This window comes from Mycteria americana, chromosome 1, assembly GCF_035582795.1.
Source record: "Mycteria americana isolate JAX WOST 10 ecotype Jacksonville Zoo and Gardens chromosome 1, USCA_MyAme_1.0, whole genome shotgun sequence".
NCBI classification, from domain to species: domain Eukaryota; kingdom Metazoa; phylum Chordata; class Aves; order Ciconiiformes; family Ciconiidae; genus Mycteria; species Mycteria americana.
Window position 1 is genome coordinate 178,957,981 of NC_134365.1, and position 14,383 is coordinate 178,972,363.

The 14,383-nt window shown below is 35.9% G+C and overlaps 1 protein-coding gene across 4 annotated transcripts in view; it reads right to left on the reverse strand.

Annotated features, from left to right (window-relative positions):
* Nucleotides 1–14,383, reverse strand: part of DACH1 (dachshund family transcription factor 1) — a 366,962-nt gene that overhangs the window by 39,218 nt on the left and 313,361 nt on the right. For all 4 annotated transcript variants that reach the window (XM_075527170.1, XM_075527176.1, XM_075527159.1 and 1 more), the window contains 2 exons: nt 11,344–11,495; nt 2,438–2,585 (listed from right to left, as the gene is read on the reverse strand). In XM_075527170.1, coding sequence (XP_075383285.1) covers nt 2,438–2,585; nt 11,344–11,495 — 300 coding nt within the window. The remainder of the gene's footprint in view (nt 1–2,437; nt 2,586–11,343; nt 11,496–14,383) is intronic.

Genomic DNA, 14,383 nt, shown 5'->3' on the forward strand with positions numbered 1-14,383 from the left:
AGGAAACATATGTTGCTTTCTGAATTAAAATGTCATCATGGCTGACACATTGTAGATGTGACTACAGCAGTCAGAGCCAGAATTAGCAAGCCCTCACTGTGTAGCTGCTCACAGAAGAGATATTATCCTACTTTCACCAGTTGATGAGACACATCCTACAGCCTTAAGAATCACTAATTGGAATATTTACAAAGAAGGAAGGAAACAGTACAGTAAATAAGCAGCTCTGTAGAACATATAGTAGCAGCAGTGAATTTAATATTCAAAAAAATGGTAAAAATATTCAGATGTAGCCACTAAAGGAAAAGATATTTGATTTGTGTTAACATGACGAGCAAGAGATAGATGTTGCCTAATGCTGAAGATCCCATTCACCTAATGGATTTTGACCTGTATGTGACACAGTGACTCATATTTCTATGCTGTAGCTTTCAAGTGTATTTCAGTTTTTTCATATGGTATCTTAACAGGGATATGGTGTACTTCTCCCATCCTGCTCATGCTTCCATTAAGACATGTGAAACTTTCTTTAAGACATGACACTTGCTATCTGAAAAACTAATAGTAGGTAAAGCCTCCTATGTATTTTTTTACCTTTACTGAAGAATGAATTCTCATAATAATTACAATCTGGCCTTATTTTTTCTCTCCTACTTGGATCTGTTCATTTTAAAGAATAATCCATTACTTTTCTTTCTTTGTACAGAAGTATCCACTAGCAGAGATATTCGTCCTCATTATATTTGCTTTACTGCATACCACCATTAAGTGTTCAAATCCATTCCTCTTGGGTCTGACTCTTTACCAGTGCAATATCATCATTACAGGGATACATATAAAAAAGCAGGTAATGCATATCAAGCTGAAAATAACATTGTCAATTATTTCAGTACCCTGAACAAAATACAGGACTATCCCATGCTCTTTCCTAACATGCAACGTTGAGTGAAATTCATTTTGCTTAATTTTAACTGCTCAAAACATATATGTCTAGTCCAGCCTAGTCAATTATATTCCTTCTGCAGTTAAAGGGAAGAGAAAGAAGTCTTCACAGTGTAATTGACCCCACCTACCTGTCTGAGAACATGACATACAAATCTCTTTCTTTATTGACCAGAAAGGGAACTTATATTAACTTAAATGAGGTGCTTAACTTTTAGATGGCAAAACTCAAGTAAGGTCAGATGGGTCCCCCCCAACCTTTTCTATTGTGCATGTGATTGCCTAACTCTAAAAAGAAACATACATTTGAGCAGTTGTGAGACACAGAGGTAGAAGGACGTGAAGAATAAACAAGCTCTTTTATAAACCTAGTACTGAGCAAAATAGGCCGGTTGTGGACAAAGGGATGACTCATTGCACAGCTGTGATAATTGTTAATAGTAATTGTCTTTAAAAATGTATTCTCAAAAGTTAAAAAAGGGAAATTAATGATGTGACAGTCCTACCCTTTAATGGATCAAGGCATGAAACAGGATTACATTGTGTACTTACTGCTAGCATGTTAGTTAAAGGTGTAATGATACTGCTTGTGAGTCCAAGTGCTCTCGGGATTCCCTATTTAGCTGGTTCCCAGAAAATTAAACTGGACAAGAAGAGAGTTATAACTCTAGCCCTGCAAAAATACATATCTGACTTGTCATGGTCTATGTTAAACAGCAAGTGAGCCCCAGAGGTTAACTGTCCCTTGCAAAGTAATTAGACACTATTAAAGGGCAAGGCATACATATACAGAAAAATGGACCCATAAAGAAAGATGGGAACATGCTCGTAATGCAAATAGTTAATGCAAATCACTGTAAACTGTCTTACATTTACTATCAATGAAATTATTTAAAAATCTTTAACATATATATGCTTTACTGTGGGCTGATGTTAATGTTTGAAATGCTACTAATGGTACTGCCTTATCAAGAAGAAACTTAACTGTTCCTTCTACAAACATGTGTTTGATCTACTATACATTATAAAGGGCTTACATATTACTGTTATCTTTATATTTATTACATACAGTTTGCCTAAATATGCAATATACGATCCTAGCACATAAGAACAGAGACAAGAGTTCCTAAAACCTTGCACATTCTTAAATTTGATACAAATTGGCTTTGTATTAAGTAGCTATCCTTTTTCATAATGATCACAACCTGCCAAAGTCTGTAACAGCACCTGTGGTAATTATAATCATGTTGTGTATTACTGATATAATAAGTAATATTCAAGAAAAACAGTGAGAAAAAGGAAGGTTCTTGTTCTAAACCTCAGGAAGATCCTATGCAGAATCAGCCAGGTTGTAAAACTTCCTGCATTGCAGTCAGCCTGGACATAAAATGAGGTAAGGGGGGAAAAGTTTTGATCAAACACAGGTGTTTGATAAAAAATTAGGGTTCCTAAGGAAATAAATTACAAGGTGCTTATGTCTGCTAAATTAAGATACCTCTGTTCTTCTGCTCCACAGCCAACTGTTTTTCAAGAGTTTCCCTCAGTTCTCGTTCCCTGAAGAGCTCCATCTTCAGCTCTGTCTTTTCCAGTTGGACCTGTTTCTCTTGAGCTCTGGCATTGTCTATAGCAACCTTTAGCAGACCCTGTTCAAAGATAAAATTGGATAATGTTTGAAGAATGTTAGAACAGCTGACATAATAACTTCTGTTATTTTTCCTTGATTAGTCATGTGAGATTTTACAAATGAAATAATCCTGTTACTGCGTCAAAGCCTCCCAATTATCAACAGCAAATTTTTACTGGAATTAATTTTAACAGGTGGGCAAAAATCTGTAAATAGCCGGGAGTCAAGTTTTCCCAGAAAATGCAAACTCACCTTTGACTGTGCATATAACTAATGTGAAAAAGTTATAGGGATAGGTTTATTCTTTGTAAGAGATAAAAGAGACAAGCCTACATACATCAGGCACTTGCCTGTGACCAAAATAAAAAGCTGTCCCATTGAAAAAGAACTGGCAGTCTCACAACCACATCATCCACAGAATGACAAATTCAATCTCTAGCACAACTCAACCCAATGGGAATTACCAAAGGAGAAAGGTTCTTTTAAAGGCTTGCCATTTTGCTCCTTATTGTTCTTTATTATTATTATTTTCAAATATTTTCATATTTCATAGAGTTTCCAAGGAAGATAGTGTTATTGGGATGCTAAGCAGAGGACAGTCACAAAGCAGGAACATATCTCTACTTTAAAAAGTCCATTCCCTGACCTTGTACAATTGTTATCTCATAGCAGAGAACAAAACATAATCATCTCTCAACTTCTTGACCTGGGATGGTTGAAATAAACTCTACCTTTTCTTGTTCTTATTGTATCGGGAAATAATGATTCAGCCTATTCGAAACTTCTCCTGAGAATTTCAACTTCACGATTCCTTCTTTTATGCAAGGAAACAGGAAGATCCCAGCACAGCTAATAACTAGATAGTTAGGACACTGAGATAGGGTATGAAAAAGAGTAGGAGAAATGGAACTGAAATAAATGAACATGGAAAGAGGAAAGATTTCCTCTTCCATTCTCCAGAAGCCTGGCCATCAGGCTCTTAGGTCTACACCTGAATCCCTCCTCTTGAAGCTATCATAACAGAGTAGATAATTAAGCATGGATATGCATATATGAACCTCCATGGATACGAACCTAACTCTTCTGTATCCTAGGCAAGTCTCCTGACAACTTAACTGTAGAGATAATTTGACCCAGCAGAGATTTAATTACTGATATAAAGCAAAACAATGCCAACAAGAGAGACTGAAGAGTACTCCCCAGTAGCTCTGCTAGGGAAGCATTCAGCTGACAGATAAAAGGTTCACACTCAAGACCCGGTTTCAGAACCACCACACTACAGACATGAAATCATGTCCCCCAACTCCCAAGTAAGCTTCCTCACCCCTCAGGGCACACTTCCTAAATTAGATTCTGGATTGCATGTTTTTTCACTAAAATTGTTTGAAATATCTCCAAAAAGGAATGGAAAAAGAAGCCAGCATGATGATACTTGAGAAATGGAAAAAGTATTTTTCATGAGTGTTAGTCTGCACATTTATACCACTAGTCTTCCCAATGGCAATGCCTGCTTTGAAATGTGTCCTTCAAACTCCTCTTTTAAGTCTGTTTTCAGAGCTTGTTGTTTTCAGTACTCCTCATCCTCATTCTTAACTAAATTGCTACCTCAAGTATTGTCTCATTCAGAGCTTAATATTTTGCAGCTCTATTACACTTCAATCTATTAAAAGTCCACAGGAGCTGAAAGAACTCAACACCTTCCGACGGCAAGGCCCAGATGGTCACCAAAATGATATACACTACGTAAGTATAGAACCACATTTGAAAATATCAAACAACGGTAACACAACAAATGTGCTTACAAATATGTTTAAAGTTTTAGCTGTTTTCTTTAAAAGAACCAAATGCTATTCTAAAATAGCTAAAACACGAAGGTATTTTGTGTTTAATGTTAAAACCTGGATGACTACTAAAGAAAACGACATAAAGCTAAATATAAAGCTCCACAGACATGCAAAGTAAAATACATTTTGAAATATTTGTACAGCTTTTGCAATCTATTTTTTAAAAAGTTAATATCCACCTGAATTCTGTTCCTTTCCCCCAGCATATTCTCCTACATTTAGAACCATCATAAACCATACCTTTTCTGTACGGGATGCATTTGAAATAGTAAGAAATTGAAGTAGAAGTTGTTTATCAATACCTGCTTCTGGCTTATGCTGAAACTCTAGAATATTTTAATCTCCAATTCATCACTTACTGGAACATGTGATTCATCCAAATCACTAATAAACCAGATCAAGTGAAATTACGTGAAAAGTATTTGTGGATGAAAAGTGTATTGTCAAGTAAGTTTAAAGCTGCAAACACCCTCCTCCCAAATTCTTACAATCCATCTTGTTTAACAATAAAATCGAGCTCCAAAAGCAACTGCCATCTTTACTCAATTCAACTACATTCATGTACATGTTTCTTCTTCATCAGGAACAAACAATTAGTAACAAATGAAAGAGATCATTACATCAAGTGCCCTTTCAGATCACCCCAATTAAAACTTTAGTTTAGCTGTATTTTAATTCTAAGATACCAAATTCTAATTTTCTGCTCTGATTGCTCTTGTTGACTTATCTTTGAAAGATGTACTCTCAGTGCAAAGCCTAGAGATTATTTAGCAAGATGCCAATGTTGGCACCACTTAATGTGTTGATTGGTTGTATTATCAGTAGCAGTTTAAAATAAATTACTATTAAACTATTATTGTCCTTGGCTGACAAAACACAATATTTTGGTGTTCTTTAAATATGAAACAATCATTATGAATAAACATGGAGAATAATGCTAGAGTGTAACACTGATGTGTGTAATTTTATATTAAGAATTGCTGCAAAGTACGAAGCTGCTAAAAGCATATTACATTTTCTATTGAATTTCTACACCACACTCCCTCCCCCAACCTTTCCTTTTTTTATACTTGCTGCTAACATAGCTAATGGTAATACATTACCTATTGCTGCTGATTATGTCTGAAAAATATTAGCTTTTTGGAGCCAAGACCCACTAGGGACTACTTATAAGCTACACAAAATTAAGTTTCATTTTTAGAAGTTCAGTGCACATCAGTAGGCGTCCAATGTGAAAAAAAAAATCTGCACTAGAGCCAAACTGATGCATATGCAAAAGTACTGTTGCTGCCAATGACAGATCTAATGCAAAAATACTGGAAACATTCAATATCTCCCTGTACTCAATGAAGAAGGGGGTGAGAAAAACAACTAAAAAGTACAGCATCTAAAAATCATCAGTGCCCCTTGGAACAGGAATAGCAATTTCAGAGTTGCATGAAATTCTATTAATTCTCCCAGTGGATCAGCTGTAAAAGATTATACAAAATACAGTATGTCCAACTTGTATTTGCTATGGCTAATCCTCTAACCTGATATTAAATCAATATGCTGCCAATGACAATGGGAAATGCAGTGCAACACAGGACATTAACAAAAAGAAAATATTTCCCTTTAGGGAAGGTCAAATGTTATGGAGGCTGGATAATGATAATTGTAGTGAACATGCTCAGGTTCCAGATTTGTTTTTAATACAGTATGGCTCTATCTGGAGCCAGGCTTTAAAGAGTGGCATGCCATTCTTCCCCTCTGTGCCACTGTTAATAATTTTTTTTATTTCAATGTAATGTCAAAAATGGATATTTTTCCCCTGGAGATTTATGGATCATTCTGATTTGATTTGTTTACTTTAATGCACTTGTTTTAATATTTTCCACTGATAAATTCTTCAGAAATGTCTCAAATAAAAAGTTAAGCTGATATATAGTTGATGTTTCTTCCCATTCTCTGATGTGTCCGAAAACATCATCATGTTAGGGAAGTCTACTGATCCTATAGAAATTAAACATATATCAAACCTCAACTCAGTCTTAAAGCCAGTATTACCCATCATTATTTTTAAAAAATGCAAATAATGTGTTGCCTCTTTTGAAAGGGGTGGAGGGGAAGGCATATACAAGCTCTTTCTCTTTCTAGCTACATCTACAGTGTGTTGCACCTAACATAATTTAGTTAGCTACACAGTTATACGTGACATCAAAACGGCCTTACTAGCCAGTCCAGTGGTCTATCTAGAAGATCATATCCTGTTTCCAACAATCACTCACAGTAAGTGAAAAAGGAAAACTAGAAGAACAAGGCATGCACACAGTGAAGCTTTCATAGTCAAACCTCCCAGGTTCCAGAGATTTGTAGCTCAGGGGCTTCCTTTTGCAATATTAGCTATTCATGGTGAAAACACTTTCAAATAACGTTGCTTCTCTTGTAGTCAGGAAATTATATATAATTTTTATGCTCTCATCATTAAAACTATCTGGGGAAAGGCTTGCAAAAAAAATCAATATATACATTTTTAGTTAACTCACAGGTTAATTTTTGAATATTTGCTATTTGTTACTGACTACTAACTTAGTAACATAAGCAAGGTAAGATAACACAGCTTGACTGTCTCTACAGATGACTCCAGAAAGACATTTTTCTAATATCTCAGATTGAATATCTCCACCACAGGTAAAGCCATATCACACAAGTATAAATGACATTTTTCCATTAAAACTTTATGCGAAAAATAAAATAATTCTCTTGAATTTTAGCAGAAGATAAATAAAATAACATGAAGTAAAACTGTGATTTTTACTTTATCCAGTGTTTGCAATATTTTTCTCTTGTGTATTTAGGCATAGATGGTAACACTGCAGGAGACTCACAGCAATAAAGCCAGTAGTTTGCTTTGTTTTCATAGGGGGATTTAGTTTGTAATCATGCATTTCTTTTATTAATATCGATGGGATACTTGAAATTTATTCTACATATCTCTTTAAAAATACTTAGCAACAAGACTGTGTCAATACAATACAGTCTTCATAGAAAAATGTAATTATTGGGGTGCAACTAATTCATCCCTTACATATTAATGGAACAGCTTGGGGACAGTAAAGATTCAGATTCTAAAAGCTTAAAGGAACATTACTATTACCCAAGAATATTGCAGTATCATGAAAGGCTGTGGTTGTAACATACTTTGGCATAATCAGGCCATGACTCAAAAAGGTGAACTTATGCGAGGGGTACGGAGACATCTTTAGCCTTCTCGCTAGCACCCACATGGCATTTTGCTGTGACCCACCTTCCATCACCCTTCATCCTCCCTGCAGCTGCACATAGACTTCCAGCATTTAATCTGGAAGAAATCAACAAATATACATTGCGAAGGAAGAGACATATCACTTAATTTAAGCTCTCTGGGGAAATTTATTTTCTCTTCTTTTTAGATGTGTAGATATACATCTGAATAAGAAAATATGTCCCCGATCTCATTTCTCTATTTTATGTGTGTATTTATTTAATTATATTTTGTTACAGTTTATTATTTACATTTCAGCAGTCCCCAACAAGAAATAAACATTGGTTGTTCTGGGTACTGTATATTGTTATTATCTCCTCTTTAAATGCACAAATAATTAAACATTGTATTTTTGTTTCAATAAGTATTTATGGAGAAGTAAGAAAAACTTATATATGATATACAAAATGAAATAAACCTAACTAGCAGCCCCTGGTGACAGCAATAGCAAATAGGCTTGTCTAACATTTGCCTAAAATTACAAATTAGTGATTTGGGGCTATCCATTTAACTTCAGTATGGATGGAAGACACAAACTCACTTGTGTTTAGTGGCCAATTTTAAAGGATGACTCAGACTTCTAAAATGGAAGTGAGCAGAGTTAGGCACCAAGTTCAATTCCCTAAGCTCTTCAGCACCTGCAAGACTTTTAGCATATTTTGTTTTCAAATATCAAAAGTGTTCAGAAATTTTTGCTCACATACCCAAAAGCACTGTCCCCATGGCATGGTTTTGGATCCTCCTTACCCTGACGAAGGTCAAAATTAGAGCTCCTAGTGCCCATACAGTATCCTAATCCTGTTCTATTTTAAACCAGGACAGGCTCTACAACCTCTTCTGGAGGCACCCAAGGTCTATATTATGCAGATCCTCCAGATCCTGCACCTCATACAACTGAATATACACAAGGGGATCACAGCACAGATATCTACCATCACGTCCATGCACATTGGTGTAGCCAGAGGCTGCTCGTCTATCTATTCATGTGACCATCATATCCCTAAAATATAGGCAATCTCCACCACCACATGTGACAGGTCATGCATGCACCCCAGTCCCATGACCTGACAAAGATGTACACTTGCATTTCACAAGCAGACATATACCCTTTCTGTGAAAGGACACATCCATATTTTCGTCATGCCTGACCCTGAGGAAAAAAGAACAGTGTTTACCAAAACCACTCATCTAGCCTTTGGCTAGATTTCTGCTATTTTCTGTTTCAAAAGCACCTTAGTACTGGAGACAGTGGACTGTGGCCAGATGATCTTTTCTAGAAAGTTAGATCTGCTCCATTGCTAGCATAGCTGCAACAAGAGAACGGTGAGGGATCTTAACTGCTCCACCTCCCCTTTGAATCCACACCTCTGTACTGAAAGGGATACGAAATTCATCTAGACCAAAGGAGAGCAAAAAGGAATTTACCCAGTGACAAGAGTCCTTCTGACTCATGTACTAAACGCATCATGGGTTTCAGGTAGCGCTTATGCGTTTCTTAGCAAAGTCACGAATGATATTGCAAGCAGGGACCACAGTACAGAATTTCCTCTTTCCACAAATCCCATTAACAAGTTTAAACTCGTCGTCAAATACCTAAAACTTGGTTCTGAAAGTGTCAGTATCACAGTATCTAACTCATTTGGGGGCCTGGGGTAGCCCCCTCTCATTGCAATAATCACTAAATATGGAAACCATTTTAAATGGCATTGATTAGAGAATCTGCCACTGTTGTGCACAGGTTATTGTAATAGACTCTACTGTTTTAAAGAGAATACGTAACTTTTTCTACACAGGTGGGAAAATCAAACTAGCGATTTTTTTTTTTTTTAATGAAGTGGTTTTCTAATGTTGTCCTGATAGAGATTAAATCTATGGGCGGGAAAAATGCCTTGATGGTATATGAAAGGATTCTCAGAGATCTGTGGAAACCATGTAATGTGACGTGGGGACATACTGAAAAAATCCAAAAGGACTTATGCCCGACCTGTTTACCCTGATAGATAATTTGTCGTGATGTGGAATTTCAAGGTAAGGAGCAGTAAGTACAAAAGCACAGGGAGAGAAGGCATAAAGAAGTCTCTGGTTTCTTTACAATGTTGCCTGTAATTTTAGCTCTTCACCCCAGATAAGATTAGAGGTTTTTTATTTAAAAAAAAGCAATGACTAAATTTCATGTTCACATTTTCTGTAAAACAAAACTGAATGCATTCTTGGCAAATTAATCCTGGTCATTTATCCTGAAGTAGTGCAGCACACTCATATTCAATCACAAGATTAGCTAACCTGTTGATGCTGAATGCTTTGCTCATTAGGTTGCTGTCTAGAAACATTGAGTGCATACATTTGTCAAAAAAATTACTAAGAACTTTCCTGTACATGCATGCACAGCTAAAACATTACATACTTTGCTAACTGTATTTCTTCCTTTAGAAAAAAATTCATTCTTTACAGATTGCAGCAGATCTGTTAGAAGAATGCTAACTATTGCAGAATTACCTTGGTTTATGATTTAAATATCTAAGATCCTAAGTCTCAGAACCACAAAAAGCAATAACAAATATGCTCTTTCAGACCAGGCAGATATAGCAATACTTAATTCTTAAATAGCAGTATTTTTTCATTATTACATCTCAAAACATCACCAAAGAATGGATCATATACTTTTCATAAAAGAAGTCTGAAGTGCCATAAAGTTTAATGAGATTGCTTAAGAAAGTAAAGTGAGCAGGATTTGGCCCTACTCTGTCATAGCCTTTGCTGAATAAATACAATTGATTTTATGTATTTGCAGGAGTGAGCAGGGAAAAATATTGTGACAAATATATTAGAAGTTAGTAGCTGCACAGATGAGGTTTATCTGGAATGAGTACAATACGGCTGCATTATTTCCTGCACTATCATTTTGCTTCTGCATACAACATACAACCACATTGTTGCAAAAGTTGCATCTGGGGAACACACGATCCGTGAATTTGCGGTCAAAAAAATTCTTCATTCTAATACAAAACACTAACATCTTGGCTCCAAGCTACATGCTAGTGTATACCTTAAATAATATTTGAATCAGGCTGTACTGTACACACAATAGACATTGTGACTACCGAATAGGAAATCTGCAGAAAATTTGGTAATACTCTTTGAAGTCTATTCTTTGAAGACAGTACTTTAAGTGAAATGAGCTTATTTATAAAATAAGTGCTTTTTGTGAATGCTTTTATGGGAGACACATTTCAAATAGCTTTAAATATCATTTCCACCTTGGCACTCCAGCAATTTAAAATAACTCTTTATTAAAGAAATGTTTCTCTGCTTAGTAAATGAGATAAAGTTAAACAGTAAGATACATTTCATTAGCCTGTAATAAAAAGAGCATTTAAGACAAATGTTGTTAAACCCACCAATATAATTTTCATCGAATTCTCTTCTGTGGTTTAATATACAATCTGTATTTTTATGTACTGTATCTGACAGCTTCTAAATTCCTTTGTTTGCTGTGGTTCCTTTAAAACCTAAATTACTAGAAAGTTTCAGTAAATTAGTTGATCCAAATAATCTTATGAACTAATTAAGCTAGAATGGTTGTATTAATTTAGACAAATCTGCAACTGGCTCCTCTCCATCCCTTTAAGCTGATCTACAGAAAGGCCTACCTGGATGTTAGTCAGAAGGGTCTCTATGGAGGACAATCCATCAGGGAATAGAAAAGGAGATGGAAAACCCGGAGGTAGTGGTTGCCCATGCCCAGTTAGAGAAAGTTTGTCAAGGCTGTCTCTTGCGGTTGGTGTGGAGAGCGGGGTCTCATCTGTATGTGATTGAAACAAAAATATAGAACAAGTTACGCTTGTCTGTTTTTATTAGACCTCAGTAATGGCTTCCCTAGTGGTTTCCAGAACATTTATTGCAAATTGGTTCCTGCTATCAGGAGAAAATGCTTTCTGCTGAATTTTCTTTAATGAAAAAGCTGTGGAGATACAACAAGATAACATTAATGAGTAACTTTATAAGCCTTTTAAATGCAGTCTCTAATGAGACTGAGTTTACAGTGCCATAGAATCTTTTTAAAACAAATATTATCTCACATATACTTGTGATAATATATTCAGGCTGACTTTATGGGCACCTTCCCAATTATCTCATTTTAGTTTGTGTTCTATTTGGATTGACAATAGAATATTTTCTAGCATGACATATATTTTGTATATGAGAAGTATTTGAATACGAGGCTTCCCATACAATTAACCCTTCCCGCTCTTGATGGTTTCATTTACAGCTCAGAAGATTCTGCAACACCGAGAAAAACTACAGCTCCTCAATGCATTTTTAATCAAGAATGTACACCTGATTCCCACTATTGAAACATGCTTTGAACAATACATGAAATTAACAGCATGGTTACAATCACTGGCCTAATTTTTTTAAGCACGGACATCTTCTAACAATTAGTGCTAAACTCCTTAGTGGGATCTTTGTAACAATCCGATCTGATCAGTTCTGACATCACAACGGGAAAAAACTCCCAAAGCTTGAAGACTTCTAAGATTAAAGTTTCACAGATAATCTGTGAATGGATTATAAAGTAAGTACAAAAAAAAAAAAAAAAAAAGGAAGAAAACCCGCACAATTAATAGAAACTTCAATACGCTTTTTTTTTTTCTTTTTGGAATATTTTTAGACTACTGTTGATATGATACAGAAATTTAGGTCAATTTCTTTGCACCAGATGTTAATCTGAATTCTTCAAAAGGAAAACTATCTATACATATATATAGATGCATATATCTATATATACTCGTCTTACCAAGGGCTCAGTGACTGACACATATTGATCTATCTCAATACAGTACAAGGACATCAGAATGTACTCTTGGTATTATGCAGATCTCTGCACAGCTATTTGACTACAGAAGAGTTTGTCAGACTTGCTTTTTTCCATTTGGGCTTTGATCTTTATAAGATACATATGTTTTGCGGTATTTTAATTTATCTTTCTTTCTGCACTTTATTTAACTATAGTTTCAATAAATAGTTATACTTCTCTATTTCTCCTATCATGTACATTAGGAATTGTATTGTATGAAAATTCTGATCCTGGTTGACTAAAAAGAGCTCTCTCTCCAACTGGGGTGCAGTATTGTCTTACGTGAACATAGTCTAGGACCAGGAAAATTGAAATCTGCAGCAACAAAGGGTTAGAGGGTAGGCTTTGATGACCCCAGGACCAGAAAACCATAACTCCGAGTCCCAGTTCATTACAAGAGTCCTCACCCACCACTACTCCAGAAGGAAGCAATCTCCATCAGCCATGTTCAGGTGCAAATTTTTGTCCCATCTCCTCACCAGCACTGTTGTGCTGGCCAGTATTTACAGTGCTAGAGTAAAAGCCTCACCCACTATGTCCCTCCACAGAAATACCCAAACCGGCATTTGGACATCTGCTTCTGGGCTGGTCCCACTTAGCTGTTTCTATAGCCAGTGGAGAGAAGCAGACACCAGTTTAAGGCACTAATTAGTCTGAACTGTCACAGGCATCCACTGCAGCAGGAGACAAATCTTCCTCTAGAAGTGCCTGTTGACTGTAAGAGAAGCCTAAGCTGACTAGCTCAGATGGAAAGATCTGCTTTTGGTGAGACCAGTCCTACCATGGAAGCTGTTCTTCCTACTTCAGTGTGGCTCAGGCTGGGAGTAGCCTACACAAGGAGTAAGACCCTGTTTTATGTCCCCTATTTCTCACAATTTGTGTTACAATTACTATTTTCTCATAAAGTCATAATTCAAAAGCTTAGGAAGGTAAGCTTTGTGAAATGAATTGATGTTGACCAAGAAAAGCTTCAGCCCATTCAGAGTCATAAAAGATTTTTACAGCTAAATTTAAGTTTTCCACTCATGTCACAAAGTGCTGAGAAAAACTGGCTGTAGATTACTGAACTCTTTCCTATCTATCTTACTGAGATTCCAAGCAGGCTCTGAAAAATGTACTCTGTGGATGTGCCGTCTGTCCTCATGCTACCCCACAGCAACATGGACATCTCTGTAGTCATTTTGTAGTAACATACTAACTTTGGCCCTAAATCTGAATTGTTTCTTTTCTGTCCAACTTCTAAAATATTACAGAAATATTCACCACTTCATCAGAAAAAATAAATTAGGTATTCATGGGTATTGCAAACTAGCTTATTGTTCTCACATCATCTTGCTAGTTCATCTTCTCAAATCCTATTCTAGTGTGAAAAATCATTACCAAATGGTTTTTTCCAAACTGCTGTCAGAATTGTTATGCTTTCATTAATCAAAAGAAACAACCCAAAACTTAAAGAAAACTGGTTAGACAATAGATTGGTAAACACTACACAATATTATTGCATAGCTGAAAACTTTTTTTTCCTCTGCTGCAAATATGGCTTTCCCAAGTGATTCCTACCCAAAATTTAAAAAAAAAAATAATAAAAAAAAAATTACAAAACCTCTTCTTTGTTACATCACTGAGTTTTTTTGGCTAAAGACTTCTTTATATCAGTGGTTCCAGTAAAAGTATTGGACTTGCATGGTATAGCAAGAAAGAGCCTAATCACTAGTATGCATGGTGGAGCTAATCCATATAAATGAGAAAGTAAACTAAAATAGGGACATCATCTGCCTCTAGGTTTGTCAGAGAAATGGACTTTCTAGGACATACTTTCTAGGACAACTTAG